At 39.4% G+C, this 23,687-nt stretch overlaps 2 protein-coding genes across 9 annotated transcripts in view; one reads left to right on the top strand and one right to left on the bottom strand.

Moving 5' to 3' along the window:
* cwo (transcription factor cwo) overlaps positions 1-12,442 on the top strand; it is a 67,225-nt gene extending 54,783 nt beyond the window's left edge. For 6 of the 7 annotated variants that reach the window (XM_017903789.1, XM_017903785.1, XM_017903787.1 and 3 more), the window contains 3 exons: positions 9,972-10,155; positions 10,236-10,472; positions 10,660-12,442. In XM_017903789.1, coding sequence (XP_017759278.1) covers positions 9,972-10,155; positions 10,236-10,472; positions 10,660-11,237 — 999 coding nt within the window. In that variant the 3' untranslated portion in view covers positions 11,238-12,442. Of the gene's footprint in view, positions 1-8,772; positions 9,369-9,971; positions 10,156-10,235; positions 10,473-10,659 lie in introns of those variants that run through there. The other variant, XM_017903792.1, reaches the window with a different exon arrangement.
* Positions 12,443-12,818: 376 nt separating this feature from the next.
* LOC108550131 (elongation factor 1-alpha) lies at positions 12,819-20,776 on the bottom strand. 2 transcript variants are annotated; one of them, XM_017903782.1, is made up of 4 exons: positions 20,551-20,776; positions 15,982-16,821; positions 15,366-15,859; positions 12,819-13,749 (listed from the first exon to the last, which is right to left on the bottom strand). In XM_017903782.1, exons 2-4 carry the CDS (start codon positions 16,802-16,804, stop codon positions 13,681-13,683), a joined length of 1,386 nt encoding a protein of 461 aa, XP_017759271.1. In that variant the 5' UTR covers positions 16,805-16,821; positions 20,551-20,776; the 3' UTR covers positions 12,819-13,680. The 2 variants fall into 2 exon arrangements, with proteins under 2 accessions (XP_017759271.1, XP_017759272.1); XM_017903783.1 differs by lacking the exon at positions 20,551-20,776 and adding an exon at positions 20,062-20,496.
* Positions 20,777-23,687: the final 2,911 nt, after the last annotated feature.

Genomic DNA, 23,687 nt, shown 5'->3' with positions numbered 1-23,687 from the left:
CTCGTGCGATTATCGAGCATGTGATTTCGAATCGATTGACGAACGAAAGAAGTGCTGCTTTCGGTTTTCACACGCTCCCTGGTCAATCGATGCAGAAGTTAGGAATTTCAAGTGGCCCGCTTTCATCGCTAGGCCGCTTTATGCTAATACCCGGCTTATATTAGAATTTCAAGAGCGCCAGAAGGATTCAGTGACCCCCTAATTTTCACGCGCAACAACTTTCCAATTCCTCGTCGTGTCCGAGCGTACCAACCATCCTCGCTGACCGATTCGATTCTCCCCAAGGCACGGTTCCCTCCTTCCGATGCAAACCAAATCGCGTTTCATGTTCGACAGAAACTCCGTTTCCAAATTTTTACTCGAAAATTATGCTCTTATGCGTTCCTACGTCCGTGGATAACGGGACCCAGGACATGCTGTTTCGCAATCCTGCGGTTTAGCTTTTCCAGGACTATCCGAGAGATCATTGCGTGGCTGATCACTCGGAGAAATGTGAATGTAAATTTGCAGAGATGACCGAGAGATATGGAGGATATTTGGTAGGTTCATTGTAGCAATTATGGTGATCGATTCCTGTTTTAAAACGCAAGTGAAAGATAATAGTTTATGGGTGATTTTATGAATCGTCAAATAGCAGGGAAATGGGAAAGAAATTATGGTATTGGTCGATTGTCGTCGTGTTTGGATTAATAATTCACGAGGATCTATGAATCCTCGATAAAAATTCATGAATTTATTAAAAGAAACATAATTCATGAATTATTCAATTTCAAACTAACACCATAAGAATAAAAAGGGAATTCATAGGGTGCGAGATTTCCAGCTTAACACATTCACGACCGGCAAATTTTTTCCGTTTCCAATACTGAGTATCGACGAAACTAATGAAATTCTGTAACTGGTTACCGCAAACTTGTATCGTTAAAGCAAGGATAAAAATGATAAAATTTGTTTTGAAATATCAATGTTGCAATTATGTGTTGTTTAAAATAAAAAGATTTTTATTTTTTGTATACTTGCTTTATAGGTAGACAATATACCACTTGTTATTACTGTGCTGAATTTATTTAGCATTATATTACAGGTATTTTGGAAAAGTCGAGTAAGAACAAAATTTAATATTCCTGGTTAGTGTGATAAATCGAAAAACAATTAGTGAGCTAATTAATCAGGACGTGAATTTACGTCAGCGGCAATCAGGAAAAGAATTTGAAAAGACGTGAATTCACGTCAGCGGCAACCAGGAAAATAACTTGAAAAGACGTGAATTTATATCAGCGGTCGCGAATGTGTTAAAACTATACCCCTTCGCGATTCTGGTTTCCATGAATTTTCGTATTTCAGATATTGATTCTTTCCCGAGAAATATCCGGAATGGAATGGGACGAAACGATACGTTCTTTCGCATATCGCGATTCAACTTTTAGGCTCGTGGAAATTCCGCGAAAAATCCCGAGAGACGCGACCTGATCGATTCCGACTCGTCCGTTGCTCGAATTACGCTCGCAAACTTCGATTACGAAGCGGGTTTCCATTAAAATCACCGTGCCAGTTGCGAAAGTGTCGAACCGATTTGTAACATAAGCTCACGCTTATTTTCGTGGAGACACGAGTGCTTAAAAATAATTTATTCCGCGTCCCGCGCGGAGCAACGACGCCTCGCCAATCCTTGACTCGATTCTATGGATCGGCGCAGAATCAGGCGTCTCTATATCTTCGAAATCCTCGCGACTGCCAATTCAGGTTGTCAGTCCGAAGCTCAGGTGAAAATCTCCGGCTCTTTATCTTCTCTTGCGCAACCGGCTTCGTTTCGGGCCTGTTGCGTAATCCTGGCCAATTTCTCGGCGATCGGTCGCCGAAAACATATCGGGCACCTGCGAAATCGGCCATCTCCTCTTTGTCCGCGAAAATACGTTACCGGGAACGAACGCTTTCGACTTTAGTCTCGGACAACCAGCTGATAATGCGCGACACGACGCGCGATCGAGAGATTAGGCTGGAATGTGAGAAACGCGGTGGCGTGACACAATGTTGGAAAATAGTAATTCGTTCTAATTCGTTAGAATTAATTATCTACGCGCGAAATGGAGTGTCGCCTGGAACGGTGTTTGTATTTTATAGACCACTGATAATTACGAGTGGCGAGATACGAGTGGAAGCCTTTCGAAGCCATGGAAGCCTTAATAAACATTATGGTAATTCCAGCCGGTAATATTTTTGTATTTATCTCGAGCTGAGGTTAAGAATGAAAGTTTCTTAAAATTAGCGGATTCTGTAAAAATATCTTTCGTGGCAAATACTTGAGAAAATGACGGTGCGGGTAAAAGTGAGGCAGGAAAGAGGGCAACGGCAGACGTGCTTGGATTACGTCGCTGAATCCGTCAACACAAGGTTACACTCGATAAATTTGTATCTTAGGTATAAGAATATTCGGCTCTCCGTGTTCACTTGTTGTTCTTCAGTTTCTTACGATAATATTGGTAATAGCTTGTGACCTGTTTTTGACATGTTTTTTATTCTTATTGAATACCCTGTTGATTAACATCTCGATTAAAAGAGGTTGTCAGATAAACCAATGAGAAATTTGTAATAAACACGATGATTGTTCTACGTTACAGATATCGGAGTATTCCGCCAATTTCGCTGGAAAAATTTGACACAGAAAATGTCTTTACGTGTACCACAAATGTCCGTTGCTTCTGATAAGCAGATTAGCCTGTGTCGCGTGTTCCATGGTTCCAACTGTACTTTTCCATTCTCTAACAGAGTGATCACGGATCGAACGATCGTATGTTTCTTCTTGTCTATTATATATTTTCAGAGCTGCACACGTATCGGAACAGCTGGAATACGATAAAGGAGATAAGGTAAAAATGGGTAGGGTACTTCTTAATCCTGTGTTCCACTCTCCATGGTAATTTTCCACAATGGCCCCTTATCTAAGAGATTCTTAGGTGTTCGGTGATGCACGTTACTCGAAGCTGTCGCACGAAGAAATCGGCATTCGCACCTGTACAACGATAATGATTAATAAAGAACATGGTTTGTTACAATAAAAGATATACCTACGTTTCTTCTCCACTGCATATCTTCGATAAACGATAAGAGTAGCCATTTATCAGCAAATTAACATCGAATCGATCGAGTTAATTATCTTATCTTTTCCTGCAACTACCGAGTGGCCTGATAGAACCGAGTCAGAAATTGACCATAACCTCCAAGCTTCTATCAGCTCCAGGCACTCCGCTGAATTTCCCAGAAGTATCGTTTACACGTGATCCTTTTTTGCTTTTCTACGATGCACGACGTGTCGCGAATGTGCTCGATGACACGAACGTGATTTTCACACTACCCCAACGATTCACGCGGGGAAATACCTGACTGGATTCTCGGTCATGGCTCCGGCAATGAGTCAGGGTCTCGATACAGCTTCTACGTCATCGGATGTTACCATGGGCCAATAACGATCGCGATTTAAACCGTCTAAGATTAGGCGATGCCTCGGCTTCGTTGTTTACCGTGGCCACTGTTCGTAGAAGACGAATATTTCGAAAGATTCGCATACTGTTGACATACTAGAAGGTAAATGTTTGTCACGTTGGTATAGGTACGTTCCTTCTCCTCCTTTTATTTCTCCTTTTTTTTCTCATCGTCGTCTGTTTCTGAACTTCGTCCGAGATTCCTTTTTATAAACGGAAAAAGTCTGCGTTTACTATTGGTTCTCATGCAGTCTGAAGTTTTGACATTCCTGCATATATATGTATGTACGCAACGTGTACGTATATTTGAACGTTACGTATATTTGGATGAAAGTTTAAAAGTCGAAGGTTTCAATTTGCACGTGGAAGCTTCCTTTTTCGTAATTTGGATTCTGTAAATAAATTTGGATGAAATAGGTTATGGAACACGAACGAGACTACGAGTATCAAGTAAAGATTGCTTCAGAGCGGTATTTTAATTAGCCACGATGCTATGTAACGTACAAAATCTATTTTTATACTAATATACTATTTAATACGTTAATTATATGCTTAGACGCGTGTTATGATTTATTACAGAGGTTCGTTTCAAAATATCGAGAATTTTCGTTTACTTGACACGACTTAGTCGGTAACGATACAGAGTTACCGTAAAAGTACATACCGACGTGTTCGAGGTGTAAGCAGGAAACGTGTTGACGACATATTGGTTTTTAGTGGAATAATCAAGGATTAATCGTGATTTAACTGATATAGTTATCAGTTATAAAGGCCTCCTTCACTTAACCATATTTTACTCCTGTTCTTTGTCTTTCTCACGAGCGACGAGCACACGCTTGGTAACCTCTTCGTTTCATCGTCTGATTTGCACGTGACAATCGAGATAATTTGAATCACGCGCCTTTCGGAGCTTTCTAGAACTTCGTAGAGTACGTATCGTTCGTCGAGGTTCGAAGGTAACCCGCTGGTGGCGTCATTTGAAATTTTATCCTCTTCCGGTCAAAAGTAATTCTCATGATTCGATCCAAGAAGTAATTTATTAACGTGAAACTGAGTAATGTGGCCAGAAAATTGTTTTACTCACCGTTGGACACTTGGAAAAAACTTGGAAGCGATGATTATTGATGACACAAATAATGCTTGTCCTGGCGTAGAAACGATGCGCACAAACTTGTCCGTGTTCCATAAGTGCAGCGACCTCCGTTGTATCGTCGAAGTTACAATCGCGTAGGTACACAGAGTTTCCAATGATTTTACAGAGCTCAAGTGTTGCGTTAAAACGATCGTTAATGTTTCAAGTGCTCCTGTTTTATCCGTTTTGAAGTTTTAAGTGTTCGTTTCTTTTGATTTACGTAGATCAGTAGCGGGATTGATTTTAGGTTATGTTTTACTTCATTAAAAATTAAATTTTGTAATTTTTTCTATTAAATAGTAACGTGTGTTTGACAATTCTTTTTTAGGATATATTTTTCTCTTTTCGTACTTTAAATTCTTTTTAATTTTTTATATAGTTCTTGATTGTGTTTATTTTTTTCATATATTAATTTTAATTATTTTTCTATAACAAGCTTCTGAATTCACATTCGATTTGTTTCCTTAAATTGAGCTAAGTTTCTAATATCGAACAGTGAGTGCTATTATTTCTTAAAATAGAAGAGTATCACTGGATGAAACGATCGTGCCGAGTGCGTCGCTCGACTGTTATGTATCATATAATGGTTACAGACCGATCTAAACCTGACTATAAGCGAGATTACCGCAAAGTAACCTTACGTATCATACAGTTTTGTATTTCGCGCTAAATATAACCGACTGAATTAAAAGGTCGCGAAATTGTATCAGAATAGAATTACAAATGAATGTTCTAACTGGGTTGAATACAATCTTGGTGCGATTCAACTTACAAGTAGAGATACGTATTATCTCTTCTTTCCATTCGTCACTTGCACGTGTTGCACGTTGCATCTCACTGATTCGTTTCGCACGTGATGCCATTTAGTCACCGATTAGTTAAATTCTGCATCATTTTAACAGGATTGTCCGTTCCGGAAATTAACGTTTTCACTTACTAAGAAATAAAATAACAGGATTACACGCATATGGTTTTTTTATATTTTTCATTTTTTCTTCGTTTATCGATTCCTTCACTGCATTCGATCTTCAAGTTATCATCTCCATTAGGAAATTGTTTTTCTAAGCGAAGAAATTATTTTCCCCATCATTTTCATATTGCTCATATATTTATTTTGAATGTTAAACGATTAAGTACATTTTCACCGTTACGATATATGATAAGAATATATGGAAATACGAGTTAATGATTCATTCGTTGGTAACATTTGTTTACCTTAATAAGTGATTTTATTCCCAATTTTCGAAACATAACCGGCATTAAATTGTCGATCATTCTAAGGAACATCGTTTCCTATCTTTTTGCCTGCAGTGCCCTCTGCCATTCGTTATCGAGATACAAAAGGGGGAATTCGTTTTCTCTTGTCACGTGTTTCGTTGAAGTTTTATTACGAGCAAACCAAGCGTCACGAGGGCTTGACGTAGACGTAACAATTGTTATGAGCTTTCTGCGAATGAGACGCAAGTGCGTCGTTATGGGATATCGTCTTGGACTTCGTGCAGTGCCATTAACGAAGTCGATAACGGAGCTTTCTCGATAACCGATCGGAGGTTAATCGTATTATGGACCGGCACGATGCAGATTCGATTCTGGAAAATAGCGCTTATTGGCTTGGACTTTAATACAACTCTATCGTATTCCTTCGCACGTATAAAACCTATGAATACCAGAATTCGTTATTTCACAATCGTATTCGTGGTATTTATATTGTGTATGCAAATGAATAACGATCCTTGGAAACCTTTGGGCCCTTTCATAAGATCTATATCTGAATTCGATACTATAGATTGCAGTATAATAAAGTTGTCCTTATTTATTGATTCGAATCGAAATTAATTAGCGATTAAGAATTTTTATATTCATGAAAGATCATTATGATAAACGCTCGTGACAGAAATAATACATGGCTAGTTGCGTCAGGATTGCTAAAAACCGCACGTGTCCATTGACAAGGCGTTATTCATAATCAATGTTGATTACATGTTTGTCCTCATAAATGTACTTTTCGCAGTCAACGTGATCGTCCATTAGAGACATCGGATAGGTAGTATTCTAGAATTAGACAACTTGTGCGAAAAGGGATACTCTATAGCATCATCTGCTTATCTGTCAAAAGGAGGGAGTCAAAAATATTAATTTTCTGGAAATTCTTAAAAGCTTTACTTTAATATTTTTGCTCTCACCTACATTTCAATTTGAATAATTTATCGCACTGTTTCCACTTTTTCCTTTTTTTTTTCTTTTTTTTATATATATATATATATATCAAGGCTACTCGTGTTTTGTACGTCACGTTGTAAGGTTTTCGTGGGAAGTCACGTTTCCGGGTACCAGCGATATGAAAAACACGTTTTGCAATAGTGTCTTAAAATCAACGACTCATTTGTTCTTGTTTTTTTGCTTATGGTATGCTTATTCAGATATATTGAGTAACTCAATTTGCTTTCAAAGCGAAGTTTCTGTATTCATTTTTTCCATCCAAATAATCTCATATCACAGTCCTCTGTAACAGTGAATTAAATTTATTATGACGTAAAGCAACAAAAAATATCTTAAAATATCGTCTCTCGCCTTATCTTTCTATACGTTGCTACGACGCCCTGCCTGCAGCGACCTCCTCTGTAACTTCTGATCATTATAACAGACACCGAGAGATTTCCGCTTTACTGAATGACCGACCGATCAAACAGCGAATTATCAATGCTCGCTCATAGTGAATTTCCAAACTGGTTCTAAGCGGATTATCGATTAGCGGATAAAGCATGTTATCGAATCAATATTTTCCAATATGTATCGTCGAGTACAACTGCAGACGCGTCGCGAGATGCTAACAGTTTTCGTTTATTGTTGCTAGCCGTAGCGAAGCTGCTAGATCCGGTGATACCCGGTTATCGTTTGAAAAACAGCAGGAGGTCAAGCGTTTGTCGATAAACCCTGGTCATAACATGGGCTTCGATGTCAGCCGCAAAGTTCTACCCAGTCTGGTTATATCCGGAATGTCGATAACTCGACCCCGTTAATGCGGTTCCCTAGTGATTTTTCGCGATCCGGCTCCTTTCCCGGATCGCTGTTCTCTCGTGTCTGGTGGAACAAGGAGAAACTTCGAAGTCGAGGGTCAACGAGCAATTCTTGATTATAGTTCGCCGTACAGAGCCTGTCGGCAACGCAACAGCATTCGTTATCCGTTAGACAATGCCGAGTACGTGAATCTCTGCTGGTATTGAGTTTATTGATATCAAGCTATAATAAAAAAAAAAGCCTTTAGACGGTGAATAAATATTTTAATCGAAATTGTTAGAAATTAATCGTGATAAGTAGTACAAGAATTAAAATAACGATATATTAATATATTACATAACGTTACGTATATATGTATAAATTACATTATTAAACTATTTCTTATACTGCGTCACATATATAGCGAGAAACTTTGAAAAATCTCGTTAGTCACTTACGTCAGTCGAGAATTTAGAAACTACTTGTTTCATTCTAAAATAAAGCGGATTCTCAATGCATAATTCGATCGTAAATCGATTTCAGTTAAGAAACTACTAACCTCAAAATGAAATCACTTTTCTTAAACGACCTAACCTCGTAAATCCTCCGATTCTCATTCATGCATATTTTCTGTGCAGTTCCAAGCTAATTTCGTTTGAAAAGGTTTATTTATATCCCAATTTCTTCCATTTTAACCTACTGCAAGTTTTCCTAAAATACTATCTCGACCACTGCAATCGTAAATACTTGGCCGCACTTCACAATCACTATTTCGTGGCATTACTGAAAAATAATTTACTCCATAGCGTCACGTGCGTGCTTAACCGCGGTCGGTACGAGTATTTGGTTCAAGGCGGTAGCTGCGTGTTCTATGGTTAGAAAAAACATGCTCCTCGTGGCTCGGTCGTGATTTTTTCGTGCATGAGGGTTATGGTACATCACTCGACTCATCCACGTTGTGTCTTATAGGAACGAAGAAAAGTGCTACGGAAGAGAATTCCCAGCCAGGCTTCCTCGGTAAAACGTGTTTCCTCACGTGTTGGGCGTTATATGCGTTGCGTTTACAACACGTGATTGTGGCGGCGTCATCGTCGAGCGACATCTCCCTCCTCGTTAAAGGAACGTAAGCGCCGCCGGCCGTGGATCGCAGTCGTAGTCGTGCCATATCGAAGCACGCATAGTATACCAGCGTCGCTGCTTTCGCGACGTACAAATCGTATTGTTTTGTTTCGTATAATTGACAGTGTCTTTCTCAGAAGAGCTATACAAGACATTTTCTACCACAGCATGCATGATTTTCTGTCGCTCATTCATGGAGTATATAGTTAATTGTCATATACGTTGATTGTGAAACAGACATTTTTAAGTGAATATAAAATAACGTTCGTTCAGATTCGAATCGAGTGACGTCGTCGTAAGAGGGCGATATAGGAGCGCGATTCGAGGAAACGTTTGAACGTGCCACTTACAAGAATATTTTTGGATATAAGATACAGTTTCGTCAGGCTTCTAATTAAATTGCTAAGAGGTCTTCTAATATTGAACCACGGTTCGAAGTTGTTCGAGTGTGATACTTGAAAATCGAGGAAGAATACAACGTACTATCTTTATTTACCTTCCCGCGTTCTTGTTTTTGGAACACGATGGTGACGCATAGCATGGACAACATTTTGAACATGCAGTATTACCCTACGAACAGCCACGTCGATGCGGTAGCGCACTCGTCGCCGTTGAGGAAAAGACGGTGTTTGAATAAGGAGGTGATATTTCTTTCTTAGTTCGTGAATTTCTTTTCGTGTAATTTCTCATCGAAATTGATAGAAAATTCTATTTCGTCGTAGTTAAATTATCATATATAAATTTCTTCGAATCGTTTGAAGCGGAAAATATTTTTTGGATAATATTGTTATATCATTTAATTCTACGACTCGAAAAACCTTTTAATTCGTTAGCTGTCTCAACGTGTAATTGGATAACCATATATACTAAAAAAGAAAAAAAAAAGAACTACCAGGTAATAGATGAAAATTGCGAAATCTGTGTCATTGGAGGTGTGAAGTGACATCTAACAAGTATTCATTAGACTGTTCGTGTATAAAAGTCACTTGACTTGGAATAAACGTGAAAGCTCTGTCAAATGCAAATTTAGCACTGCCTTAGTAGATATTACACTACTTACCATAAATCGGGGAAAATACTAAGAAGCTTATGATAACAATGGTTACAATATTATCGACGATGTAATACTTTCTAATTAATTGAATACTGATATCACAACAGCATGGCGATATCGTCTTATTAATAACGCATTATCACGTGAAAACAATTAAATTTTCTAATAACGTGTATCTTTTATGTTACAGCAAGATCCAATGTCTCACAGGATCATCGAAAAGCGGAGAAGAGATCGTATGAATAACTGCTTGGCCGACCTGAGCAGACTGATACCGGCCGAGTACTTGAAAAAAGGTCGAGGAAGAGTAGAGAAGACTGAAATCATTGAAATGGCCATTCGTCACATGAAGCATCTTCAAGGTCTTCGACAAGGTATTGATCAGGACAACGTAAGGAAGTACTTAGATATGTCAAGAGCTTGTCACATTTATTATAATTTTATTCAACTTCAGAATCCAAACATCCTGCCGTGACATCGGTGCACACGCATCCCGAGGACAGCGTGGATAGTGTCTCGCATTCAACTGTCGCATCAACAGCAGCTGAACACTACAGGCTGGGTTTTCAAGAGTGTCTAAGTGAGACTATGCATTTCCTGGTAGAAGTAGAGGGCTTCTTCGCCAGGGACTCTCTGTGTGTTCAACTGATCAGCCATTTACAACAACACTGCGAAAAGATCTTAGCTACCAGTAAGCAGTAATTTGTAGACCGTAGAGGAGACTAATCTAGGTTAATTATATTAACTCATACACGAGATTAGTTTGGAAATCACTTTCCTTGAAAATTTCAAGTAACGAAATGCAATGAGAAAATGATATAGTTTAAACGACATTCACTGGTATTATTTTCACATGCTGATGAAACTTATAATTGTAGGCGATAGATTAGGCTTCCCTCATCCCGAGATGCCTACAGCGAATGGCATCGCGAATGGGACCGGCTACGCTCACACCAGCATTCCCACGATATGTCAGCCGAATGGTCATTCGGATCATGGTTCGAGCTCCGGTGTAAGTTCCTTTGGCGATCCGGAGCGTCCTCTACGCCCAACGATCATCCCACCGCCGGCAATCGTAAGCGACGATAGCAATCATAGCACCCATTCGCACAGTACACCGCCAAGTACCAACTGTAAGCCTTCCAACTACAAGTTCAAGAGCTCCATCAAGCAAAGGTTTTCCGCGGAGAGGATAAAATCTAGCCCGCCGCCGGCCACCAACATGGAGAAACCGTCTTCCTCGCATGGTGTGCCTATCTTCGCCTTGCACGACGGTGGCGCTTTCTATGTCCCGTTAACCGTTGAAGCATCTCTGTTAAGGCCTCATTTGAATTTCATCTCGGACACCGGTCCAGACACGGTTCTTCATCCAGTTACGATATCGGTGAACTTCAACCATTCGAGTCCGCCAGCGTGGTCAGATCATCACAGCCCAACGCATCAACAGCAAACATAAATGACAAATCAGGAGTCGTATCTGAATGTGACCCGATGTCCTGTCTCGCTCGTTCCAACTGTCGATGCATGTACGCACGTGCATGTGTTTATACGCTTGGACCTGCGTATTCTAGATTCCCTCATGCAAAAATAGCGTTGCCGGTATGAAAACTATTTCTGAATGGACGAAGACGAGCGACGACGCAGATCAATCGTACTCCGGGAAGAGTACGGTCGGTAATCATCGAATCGAACGATTCGATAAGATGTTTTAGGGGCTCGTGTTCGATTGGTTCTTTGAGAGGAATCGATCGTTGCACGGTAATCGCGATAATGGTGATCGCGATTTCATTTTTTTTTTGTTCTCTAGTTGTTATTATCCGAGGAACGCTGATGTAGCGTGTTTAGAGTTTTACGAAGAACGAAGGCGTCGAGGATGGTTTTTTCTTTCTTTTGTATATTTACCGAGGCTGTGGGTTGTCTTAGCATTTACAAGATTTGAGAGAAAGAGCGATGTAGAGATATCGTAGGTAGAGATAGAGTATTAGGGCTTGAAGCCCCGGGTTGCTTTAGCTTCGGTGTGTTTTTTTTCCTTTCGACAATATCGTCACAGTCGAATCCCGTTCCTTCATTTTTCTTTTTTTTTTTTTCCTCTTCTCTTACATCGATCTTTATTTCGTTGTATCTTCTTTTGTCCGTTTCACCTTCTTCCGTGCTTCATTTTCTGTTCATTTTTCGGCTGAGCAAATGTGTCACGTGGTGAACAAAAGTCGTAACGGTATCGAATTCCGAGTTACGTTTATCGTAATTAGTATTAAATAAAAACTCATTGGTGTATCTACGTTTGCGAAGCAACCAATCTACGATCATGTAAACATATTTAACTCTCGCACGAAAACTGAAGCCTGATTGCCCGCAACATGTTCAGTTGGCTGACAAAATTCTGTTTTCTAAGCGTAAGCTAGCCGACAGAAGTGCCTAGAATACTTTGAGTTACAAATTCCATTTATGTGATCGTTCTGTATGTACGAAGAAAGTGGTTTATTTTTTTCTTTGGATAATTCTGTCACCTTCGATCGCAAAGCGGATCGAGTCTGCTCGGCGCCCTGGCAAACGGGCCTTAGCAATTAAAGACTGACCAAGACCTGCATTAAACTAAATTCTTGTAAGATCATTGCATTAAATATATATTTGTACATACCACGTTTAGTTGTAACGTTAACGAAGAATTTATGCGGAATAAATTATATTTACCATAGTCCTTAGACTTCAGTCTCAGCTTCCATGATCTTCCTATTTATTGCCTACCAAACGGAGCTAGATTTAAAATGTCAGTTTCTACGTACTAAAAAATTCCTACATATACGTAATCTCGCTTATCGTATAAATAGAATCATTCCAAGTTGAAGGGAATAAGAAAAAGACAATGCAATTAAAATTTTTTTTATTACATCAACATAATACTGGCTAAGGGTCAAAACAATTGTAGAACGCGTCTATTAGGGGTACCGAGATTAACACAGGCAACTCGTAAAGGGAAACTCGCTCACGAATCCAAGGTACCATCGTTTCCGATTTCCTGCATCGTGAGCAAGTTTCCTTCGAGCCGCGAAAGGGATGGGAGCACAGTCTAATGTTCCCTAACTAGAGATAAATACATTTCTTATACAAGTAATAAAATTATTCGCAGCGAGGCAACTAAGTCTTCGAACAAATCAGCCTTTAACGAATCCTTCGGAAAGAAATCGATTAAAAAGTCACGGGATGCGAGGCAGCAGCAGGCAGCCATTTGTGTGTCCAATTTGAATCGTCAGGTTCTTCGGTCGTATTGGGTTCCTCGCGGTGTATGAACGTGTGTATGTGTATATATGGATGTACGTACGCACCTCGTTTCTCTCATAAACTCACGAACTGTGAACATAGTGTAGTCGAATATCATAGTGTAGCGGAATCACTGCTAGTCGTGGCCAGCCGCTGCCTCGTGTGTTTTATTTGACATAATTAAGCTGTGTTCACACGACATCATCCTGTCTGGTCATCGGTGTGTAATGTTGTTGTTACATTTAATTGAAAAACCTAACTACACAGAGTTCAAGGGAACTGAGTATGTTTTGTTTTTTACGTTTTTTCCTTTTTAAATGTTGTTTACTTGTAATTGGACACATATTCGTCAATGTAAAGAATTAAGTAAAAACGTAAGAATCCACCTAGCATATGTGGGGTGTGCGCGGGGCGTGGGTGAACTGAATGTGCAAATTCGGATAGATGCGCGGATTCAATACTACCGGATAATGTAACGGGGGTAAGCACAACATCTTTTCACTTTTTGTATTATTATTATTAGTCGAGTATGAGTTGAATGGAGCAGCCGCGGCGTACTGCATCCGGTCAGAGGATCCCTTCACGGAGATGCTCGTCGGGCACCAGCCGGCGGTCTGCGAGCTTCCGAGGAAGCTTGATGGTTACTTTTTCTTCTGGACCTTCTCCGCGGCCTTTGTGACCTTGCCCTGGGTATCTTTAAAGGTGACACTCTGTAAACCAACGAGTTTTATCATTAAAATCGTTCCTTTATCAACTTTATGCAACAATTAGATACTCATTTAGTCGTGTTTTTCAAATTCTCAAATTATCATCAGTATAAATTTGGTGGTTTTAAAATTATATTTTTAATATTTACGATACCTACACGTATAATTTATCGATAAGCTTTTCATTAATTTTGTCGGCAGAATAAGTACATTCGTGTGTTTAATTTGATAAAGAAAATGTCCCATTCATTTTTTTATCAAGATTGGCGTCGCGTTATCAGTTATTTACCAAGCGTTTCATGCTATCAGACAAGGGTTAATGTCAAGTCATTCTTTTTTATATCCTTGTGGTATATTATATAAAATTATACAACGCTTAAAAAATACTCTACTTTCTGAATTGTAATTATATTCAAATTTCTGTGGTATTGCAGTCAAATTTCTTGGAACTTTATAAATACAATGTCGCGATATTCATGTAACTATATAATATTTACAATGTTGGCGAAATATCAAAATCGTTTTCAACACGCAACGAATGTTTCGTGTTAAGGAATACTAAACTTATTCTTTGTCTCGGTAAAACTTGGTAAAAATTGTAGTTCAACGTATTAAGAAGTAACCCCACATATATGTGCATTATATTTTTCTTTTCTTTTTCGTTATAAATCTGAAAAATACTTTTACATTCGATTAATGAAGGATTTAGATAAAATAATTTTCCTGCTGGTTACAATACCCGAAATTAGATTGCGTAATGTGCCAAGAGATCTCAGAGGCCTGGAATAAAACAAGGAAAGTCATTATATTTTTGTCATGTTGCCATGACATTTGGACCACCGGAAACTATCAAATATCAAAGGTGAATAATACACAGCGATTCACCAGTATTCCAATAACCACATTTCTTTCAATTTTCAAGTTGATACGAATGAATTCTTAATATTTCACGAATCTCCTATAAAGATTTTATGCTACGAAAGCATGAAATATTTTTCACAAAGAACATAGAATGTTACATATACATATGTGAGTTTCAATGAAATGTTGCAAATTATTGAAATGTTTGCGAATGTATTCGATACCATATAACAAAGAGTTAATCAATCCCCGTTACACAGTATGATTTTAATTATCGCGGATAATCAATACTGGGATTCTTGAAACAAAATTAACATTATTAAACGTTTCCTATGAAAACGAAATATTTCTCATTTTACGTTGATCAAAATTCAGCAACGATATTTGTTTTCAAAAATTTGTAAAACGTTTCAGCCATTCAGTGTTATTAAATCACACATCCAATACCATATAAAATTCCTAACAAACTTAAGAACAGAGTAATACAAAGCTTCAACGATCCAAAGTATAACCATTAATATAAAATTCTCCTCTTTTTATTATATAGTTATCAAAGTTAGCTAAACTGTGTCTCGTCTTTTCTCTGTATATTCTTTATGTCTAAGAATACATGGGAAAGATGAAGACCGCAATGAATAAAAGGACAAAGAAAGTACACGATACAGATACAAAGAAAGAAACAAAGCGAAGAACTTTCTTCATCCAATCCCAATTCGGAAGACTGATACGAAGCGGTGAACGTCCTGACAAGACCGTACCTTAATGACGCCCACGGCGACAGTTTGACGCATGTCGCGAACAGCGAAACGGCCTAGCGGCGGGAATTCTTGGAAAGCTTCGACGCACATCGGCTTAGTGGGTTGCAGCGTTACGATCGCAGCGTCCCCGCTTTTGATGCTCGTCGGATTTTCCTCGGTAGTCTTTCCGGTACGGCGGTCGCACTTCTCCTTGATCTCCGCGAATTTGCACGCGATATGAGCGGTATGGCAATCGAGCACCGGCGTGTAGCCGCTGCTGATCTGTCCAGGATGATTCAGGACGATCACCTGTGCCGTGAAATCGGCGGCCCCCCGTGGCGGCTGGTTTTTGGAATCACCAGCCACGTAACCACGCCTCAACTCTTTCACCGAGATATTTTTCACGTTGAATCCAACGTTGTCACCGGGCAACGCCTCCGTTAATGCCTCATGGTGCATTTCCACCGATTTCACTTCAGTAGTGAGTGCAGCTGGAGCGAAAGTCACCAGCATACCTGTGGAAACGAACGTGTAATCACTTGCAAATAGACTTTAGGGCCTAACTTCTTATATCAAAGAAATTAAAAAGATCCAAAGTTTTATTCGACCTTTCTCCTAACTTGGATCACATTCATACCTGGTTTCAGAATACCAGTCTCCACGCGACCGACCGGTACAGTACCAATACCACCAATCTTGTAAACATCTTGGAGCGGTAAACGCAGAGCCTTGTCGGTAGGTCTGGACGGTGGCAATATAGCGTCTAGGGCTTCGATCAGGGTCTTCCCCTCAGCGTTCCAATCTTTGCGCTCCACTTTCCATCCCTTGTACCACGGTGTCTTCGGCGACGGCTCCAGCATGTTGTCACCATGCCAGCCAGAGATTGGCACGAACGCTACCGTGGCAGTGTTGTAGCCGATCTTCTTGATGTACGATGACACCTCCTTCTTAATTTCCTCGAAACGGGTCTCCGAGTAGGGTGGGTCGGTCATGTCCATCTTGTTCACGCCAACGATCAATTGCTTCACGCCAAGCGTGAACGCGAGCAGAGCGTGCTCGCGGGTCTGTCCGTTCTTCGAGATACCTGCTTCGAATTCACCTATACCAGCCGCGACTATTAACACGGCACAGTCTGCTTGACTCGTCCCGGTGATCATGTTTTTGATGAAATCGCGATGGCCAGGAGCGTCGATGATGGTCACGTAGTATTTCGCAGTCTCGAACTTCCACAGGGCGATATCGATCGTGATACCGCGCTCGCGTTCAGCCTTCAACTTGTCCAACACCCAGGCGTACTTGAACGAGCCCTTGCCCATCTCCTGCGCCTCCTTCTCGAACTTCTCGATCGTACGCTTGTCGATGCCGCCGCATTTGTAGATCAGATGTCCGGTCGTGGTCGACTTACCCGAGTCGACGTGCCCGATCACCACGATGTTTATATGAATCTTCTCCTTCCCCATGTCGACGCTCTAGTTACCTGCAAGATTGAGCAGCTACGTGAATGCTCGGCTTCGGTATCGATTTCTGGGCACGCTCCGCGTTTATGGAAAGGCGATTAGTCTCGCCATGTATCCTTTTCAGAATGCCCAGCTTTTTGTCGCGCAGATTCAAACGATACTCTGGTGTTGTCTGACCGTTTCCTCGGCTGGTTTAAAAATAATGCTCGCTTTTTCGTTGTTCGTTCTGCAAATTTCAAGTTGTGTAAATACAATCTTTCTAATTACTCGTGTCATGAAAAATTTGCTAGAAAATTTGTATATATAATTGTTACCGATTCGCCATAAGGTTTACGTTAGAGTCTCATCGGGATCTTGTACCTTCTATACTCATCAACTTCTTGGGTATCGTAATTTTATGTTTCGTTCGAAATTGAAATTCCACACTGTGGATGCTGTTTCTTACCCTCGAATACAACTTTGTTGTACCGATATAAATAAGCTCGAGTACCTCTGACCAAAGATAGACTTCAGACGTATACATTCCAATCAATAAAGTATATTTTCACTCGAGCGTTATAAGATGACGATTATTTTTATACCGATTTGTCAGATCGTTATCTACCCTTACGCTACTTTCACGGTCATTCCAACATCATTTTCGCTGCTTATCGAGACAGGTGTTGCTCGATGAATACGTTCCGGTTTAGGGAATTCGGTTTTCGAGATTTACATCGGGACCAAAGAAGAATCAAGAGTGACAAGCGAGAAATCGGTGAGTTCACCGAATTAATTCGTTTCGTGTACCCACAGTGTGTCCGTATTCATTCGCGCATAATTGGCCGTGCACGTCATTAGTGACTGACTGGAATTCGATAACAGAGGTCGCTGTTCGTTATCGGACACGAGGAAACATTAATTCGTGACCAGGCATTCGGATCGGTCACGCGGCCGATCATACGCGTGCTTATACTACTGGCACGCCAGATATCCGATAGTCTATAGTTTTATTGGTTCATTAACAAACTATGCGTGACAATTGTATCTGCTTCAGCCTCGTGTTTGATTTGTTTTCAGAATAATGGCAATATGTATCGATTTCCCTTGGAAGGATGCAATCTGCGTCCTGTTAAATAATATCGGATAATTGATTCGTATATTTAACGAAGAATTGAACGGATTAAATGGAGTAATAAGACATGTAGAACAGGTGAGCTTTTATTCTAAGGAAGTTATAAGTAATTCTTACAAAAATTCTGCAAAATTTGTATAGCAAATTATAAATAGTTAATTTTTTATAAGATTTCTAGTAATTTTTATAATAACAAATTATAAATGATTTCCAATAAATTTCTTTTTACAAAAATTTTTATGAAAATAAATTGCAAACAAATTCCGATTTATTCCGTATATTGGATTCTTTAAAATAAATAATTCCTTTTCATTCGAGTTTTACAATTGTTTCGTATAGTACGAATAAAATTCGAGTCACGAAATTGAAACGATGGTACCTCTTTTCATCAATTTTGCAATTTATCATCTTTTTTAACGATATTATGAAAAAATGTGATCTGTTCCAGTCAGAAGAGATGCTGAAATATCGTATCGTTACATAACAAACGTTTCCTGACACGTTTAGGTGTATGCTTCACACAGTGACAAGTGGAACTGTATCGATTGCGCGAATTCGACGAATCATGCTGCTTTCTAGAATTATTGCGCTCAACGGATGAATGGAATTACCATTGAGCTCGTAAACAATAGCTGCGAAGCAATTAATAGAACGTTTTCTAAAATAGATCATAACAGAACAGATAAATCTCTCGAGTACATCGTAAACAATAATCTGCACCGATAATAACGAGAAAAGAGAAGAAACCAAGAAAAACTCATGAAATATACAACATCGAAAAAATATACGAAAAATTAAATTACACGAACACCATTGTATCCAAAGTAATAAAAAAAGAATTCGAATTTCCAATTTAAATTATTTAACCGTTACGCAAAAATCAACTTCGAACTAATCACCATATTTTTAAACACATCCTACGCGAAGCACCACTTTTCATTCGCGTTAAAAATTCAATAAAGAAAAGAAGAAAAATAGTATCGTTCCTCCATCTTAACTATGTTCTTCGACTTATTGCGTAAAAGTTTAGAAGAACACGCGAACTGAGCAGCAACCCCACAAGAACACACCCCCTATGCTGCACTACGTTTCAGCGACTATCTAAGCCCCCGGCATACTGCAGACAAAAATCACGAACCTCTACGGTTCCATAACCATAACCACCGTGATGAAATAATCTCGGTAATAAACTAAGAAGAAACGCGATAATTTTCCACGAAAAGCAACCTCGATGCGCGCCACTGATTGTTAAGAAAACGCGTTAGGTTTCGCTAGGTGATCGATTGCCTACGTAACACTTTTTGGCGAGGGGTAAATACTCGATCACCATTATTATATTCGATCATATTACAAGGCAATTCGTTGCGGATTAGCACGTTGGAACTTACGTCAGACCGAAACCCCCGACGTACTTGCTCGATGGACAGGGTTCGTTGCACGTTATCGACTATCGAAGGAACAATTAATATTTACGTGTCAACGGAGGCTAGCCGGTGAACCGCAAAGGGTATTGATTCGACGAAAGGGCCCCATGCGGGCCACATCGAAAATACCATCGGTACGAGTATGCGCGCTTATTCGGTCGAGCCCTATGAGAAAAAAGGAGAAAGGCTCCCGACGACGATCAGGATCGTCGTGCTTTAATTTTCACCCCACGAAACATCGCCCTCGCGACCCCATATTGCCGCCGATCGATATTTATTCTAAACGCAAATTCTTCCACCCCCACGACTTTTCTTAAGAATCGCGAATTTCCAACGCCATGCTCAACGTACGACTCGACAACACGATGGAATCGCGTTAACAGAGCGCACACGTTCGATAGCGTGCAATGATTCGCATACGCCGGCCTCTTCTAATAATAGTCGGAGCGACCAAGCCGAAGCAGCCATTTCGCGATCAGCAATTTCAGGCTCGCGACTCCGTCGGCATCGCCTTTCAAACTATTCGAAGCACGTCGCCTGAAGCTATACAAAAATTCAACGTTTCACACCGGGCTCGATCGCAGATCGTTGAACCATATACACGTTCCGTGACGTTCACACACAACTCGCGTTCATATGACGCAACTTCTGTTTCTCAGGGGTAAAGAGGTTAAGCCGAAACGAAATTGCCGGTCTCGTTCGCGGACCGGTTTCACGAGACTTACCTGTTTTCCAATAGGACTGCACGATGCACGACGACGAACAGAAAGATCAGACGCGACTCAATCTCGTTCCGCAAACACGTATCAGGCAGATAGAATTACGTCGGACTACGATTGCTCACACTCGACGTTGCTCGCGTAATGGCCGCGGCAACGAACTAGCGGCGCACTTCTCGCTAGGACCCCTGTCCAGGCCTACTCGAACTTTATCCGATGGGCGAAATCCCTTTCTCCGTCGGTGTCCCTGATTAGGAAATCGTGAGACGCGCCAAGCGGACTATCGACGAACCGTATCGCTCTGTTACCCACGGAACGCGGACGTGGACAGGGCGGATTTGCACCGGGTCGAATCAATATGTCGGCAGGCGGTCGGCTCTACTCGACTTCCGCGTTATATCGAAGGGTTAGTCTATGTTTTGTTTATGAGGATATCGCGTATCGAGTAGCTTCGTGCTATCGCTGCAAACTGCCTTGTTTCGACAATTTACTCACCGGAATCGACAGGATGGAGAGGCTTGAAAATCCGCGTGGTATCGCACGTATTTCCGTGGTCGCTCCTAGCCACTAAGACGGGACACGATGACAGAGAGAGCCGTGGAGGGAGAAGGAGCGAACGCGAGAGGAGAGCGAGACGAGCGAGCAGGGGTGAAATCGCAAATCGTGTCATCTGCTGGCGTAGCCTGCGGCCAAGGGTGAAGGGCGCATGTGCTATCGGCATGGACGGCACTGGTCCGCGACTCCCATTGGACGGACCAGCCTCGACCGTCTATTTTTCCCTGGCGCCACTGCTGACGGTCTTGACCGATGATGCATCCGCGAGTAGATTGCGAGCAGCCAGATAAAACCTCGGTCGGTGCATTCGAGCGACCCAGCACACAGACGCTCGCGGCCTCTCGTGACTGCAGTTTGTTTCTGCCGGCTCGCCGAATGTCCACTCAGGCGACGTTCGTTCGTGACGTTTGTTGACCCTCTCTATACAGATTCGCGATGGTATCGTGAGTAGTCTACGGCGCCTCTTCCAAAACAACGTCGGCGAATGTTTTCTTCAGATTTCGATAATTCGTTGATGGGTCACGTGTAACGTATATAATAGTAATATAATAATGATATAATAGTAAATGTATTATTACACATAGATCGTATTTTCGATACATGTGACATTACAAACAAAAAAGGAATTGAAATTCTAAAATTCTAAAAGTATTAATGACGCTCAATGTAGGTACATCATCCCGAAATTAATATGATTTAGTCTATTTTCTTGGAACGCAACCTAATTTTTCATTTGGGAATTTCCAATTAACTTTGAAGAACGCTTCATTAATTATTCCTTTGATTAATCTCTGCTCGAATGAGCAATTGTTCAGCGATTATCTTAGTCTGTATCGTGTATTTTATCTAAAATGATAATGCACCGCAGAATGTAGCCTCATTCGTGCAATTTTTATGCTATTCACCATATTGGAGTTTGTGTTGACGGACATAGTAGAAGTCAAGTGAAGTAGAAATTTCGAAATATTAAACTTTTATACTGTTTTGTACTGACGGACTTTGAGCAAATTGAAAGTATTCGTATAAAATGGAAACTGAAAGGCTTTAGGAGAACTTGGTATGATAAATTGAACTAATATTGCAATTAATTAACATATCACAGAAGCATATATAATACATACTAGAATGATACAATTTCAAAATAACATTTACAATTTACTAAATAACGTATATATATATATTAGATGTATCTACGTTATTATTGGGTAGAATACATGCAATTTGTCTCTATTATTTATTACCTCATTTTTCATGTAATAGTAATAGTATCATAACGATACATTTTTGTTAAAAATAAAATAAAATGGAATTAATTAACACAATTATAAAATAAGCATATCTCATACACAGTGTGCACTGTTTATAATACAGAGATACATGTAATTTACTTCATATAATGCATATACATATTATATTACATAGGCGCACTCGTACTCGTTTCTGATTGGCGGATTCACTGTTCCGGAACGGTCAGTAAACCGTGACCGTCCGTATATAAACCCTAAATATTTTAACTGGGTCATCAGTCATACTTTTGTTTAAGGGAGAGCAACATGGAGTTCTTCAGGACTTTCCTTCGTGCTATCGGTCTATTAGAGCCAAGTAAGGTAGATATCATTTCTGAACTACCTTTGGAGGTATCGCAGTTGATATTACGCAAGTTGGATCCCAAATCCTTGTTGTGCGCTGCGCAAGTTTCACGGAAGTGGCTGGAAGTTTGCAGGTCCGATAAGGATCTCAGATGTTCAGCGAGACATCATAAGCGAAGTACAAGGAGAAAAATAAGGGAAGAGATATTTGGAACAGATTTCGTAGCCGAAGAGACGATCGAAGTGGTGCAAAAGAAGTTACGTGATTTGAAGAAAGTATCGAAAAATGTGATACCTCACAGGTTTGAAGCTGCGGTTGTGCTTGGAAGGATTCCATACCCTCGTGATGTTGTGACACGCGCAATGGTAAGCCCTTCTTTAGATGTAAGACGAGTTAAATGTATGAGATTGTAGCTATAATAAATATGTAATATTTTTATACTTTGTATTAAATAACTGTATATCTATATATATATTTCTTTTTCTTTTTTGCTTTTCTGAGCAAATATTATTTATTAATAGTTATAATTAAGTTGTATATTCACATTTGAGATGTATTAGTTAATTAAGTTTGACATACTTGGCCAAGTTTAGGGATTAGTAATGTGTAATTGATGTATTAGTTTTAAATTTGAGTTAATAATTAAGGGATAATTAATTACTTATTGTCTTAATATAAATATATAAATTATTTTCTTAATATAAATTAATATTAATTTATATAAATTTTTAATATGCTATTATGATATCAAAATAAGTTTAATGTAAGGTAGAAAAGAATTATTAACTATGTATTATACATCATTATATTTATAAGATAAAAGTTGCATTATGTTTCACATTAAAGTGCCTTAACTTCTAGATTTTATTATTATTTTGTAATAAATATAATTGAACATTTAAATGATTTTTGCTATTTAAGTAGATGAAATTGTCATTCTATAATGAATATTTTGTAAGTTTTAAAAATTTATAAGAAATGTATATTTTATATATACAGTTCTGTGAATAGTTATAAAATCAAATAGTTTCTGTGTTCCTTTCCATCAAGTTATTCTTCATGTCAAAATATATTTTTATCTTAATAGTAAGCACTTTTGTATGTAAATAGCTTTTTATTCACATTTGACTATATAATAAATTTACTGAATCTTACAAAACACCATTATAAAGATTGTGAATGTTTATAAACATGCATGTTGAACAACTGCAATGCGGTCAATGCATATCAATTAGCCTTTGAATAAGCATGAAAATCAATGAAATGTTATATAAATGGATACTCTAAAAAGCATTTAACCTTAGTTAAGAGGTTCAGGTAATTATTTTATATTTGAATTTTCTGATCCAATAAAAAAAATAAGACAAGAACCAGATGCTTTGTGTGTCTGATCTACTAATGCAAAATCATAGGGAGGATTTCTTATATATCAGAATGGTAATGTGATTTATTGAAGAAGTAAAAAGTACAACTGCTGCGGTCTTAAT

The sequence above is a fragment of the Eufriesea mexicana genome, unplaced genomic scaffold (genome assembly GCF_001483705.2).
Source record: "Eufriesea mexicana isolate 0111107269 unplaced genomic scaffold, ASM148370v2 scaffold2534, whole genome shotgun sequence".
NCBI lineage: Eukaryota > Metazoa > Arthropoda > Insecta > Hymenoptera > Apidae > Eufriesea > Eufriesea mexicana.
Note: the sequence above shows the minus strand (reverse complement) of the source record. Positions and strands in the feature narration are given on the sequence as shown.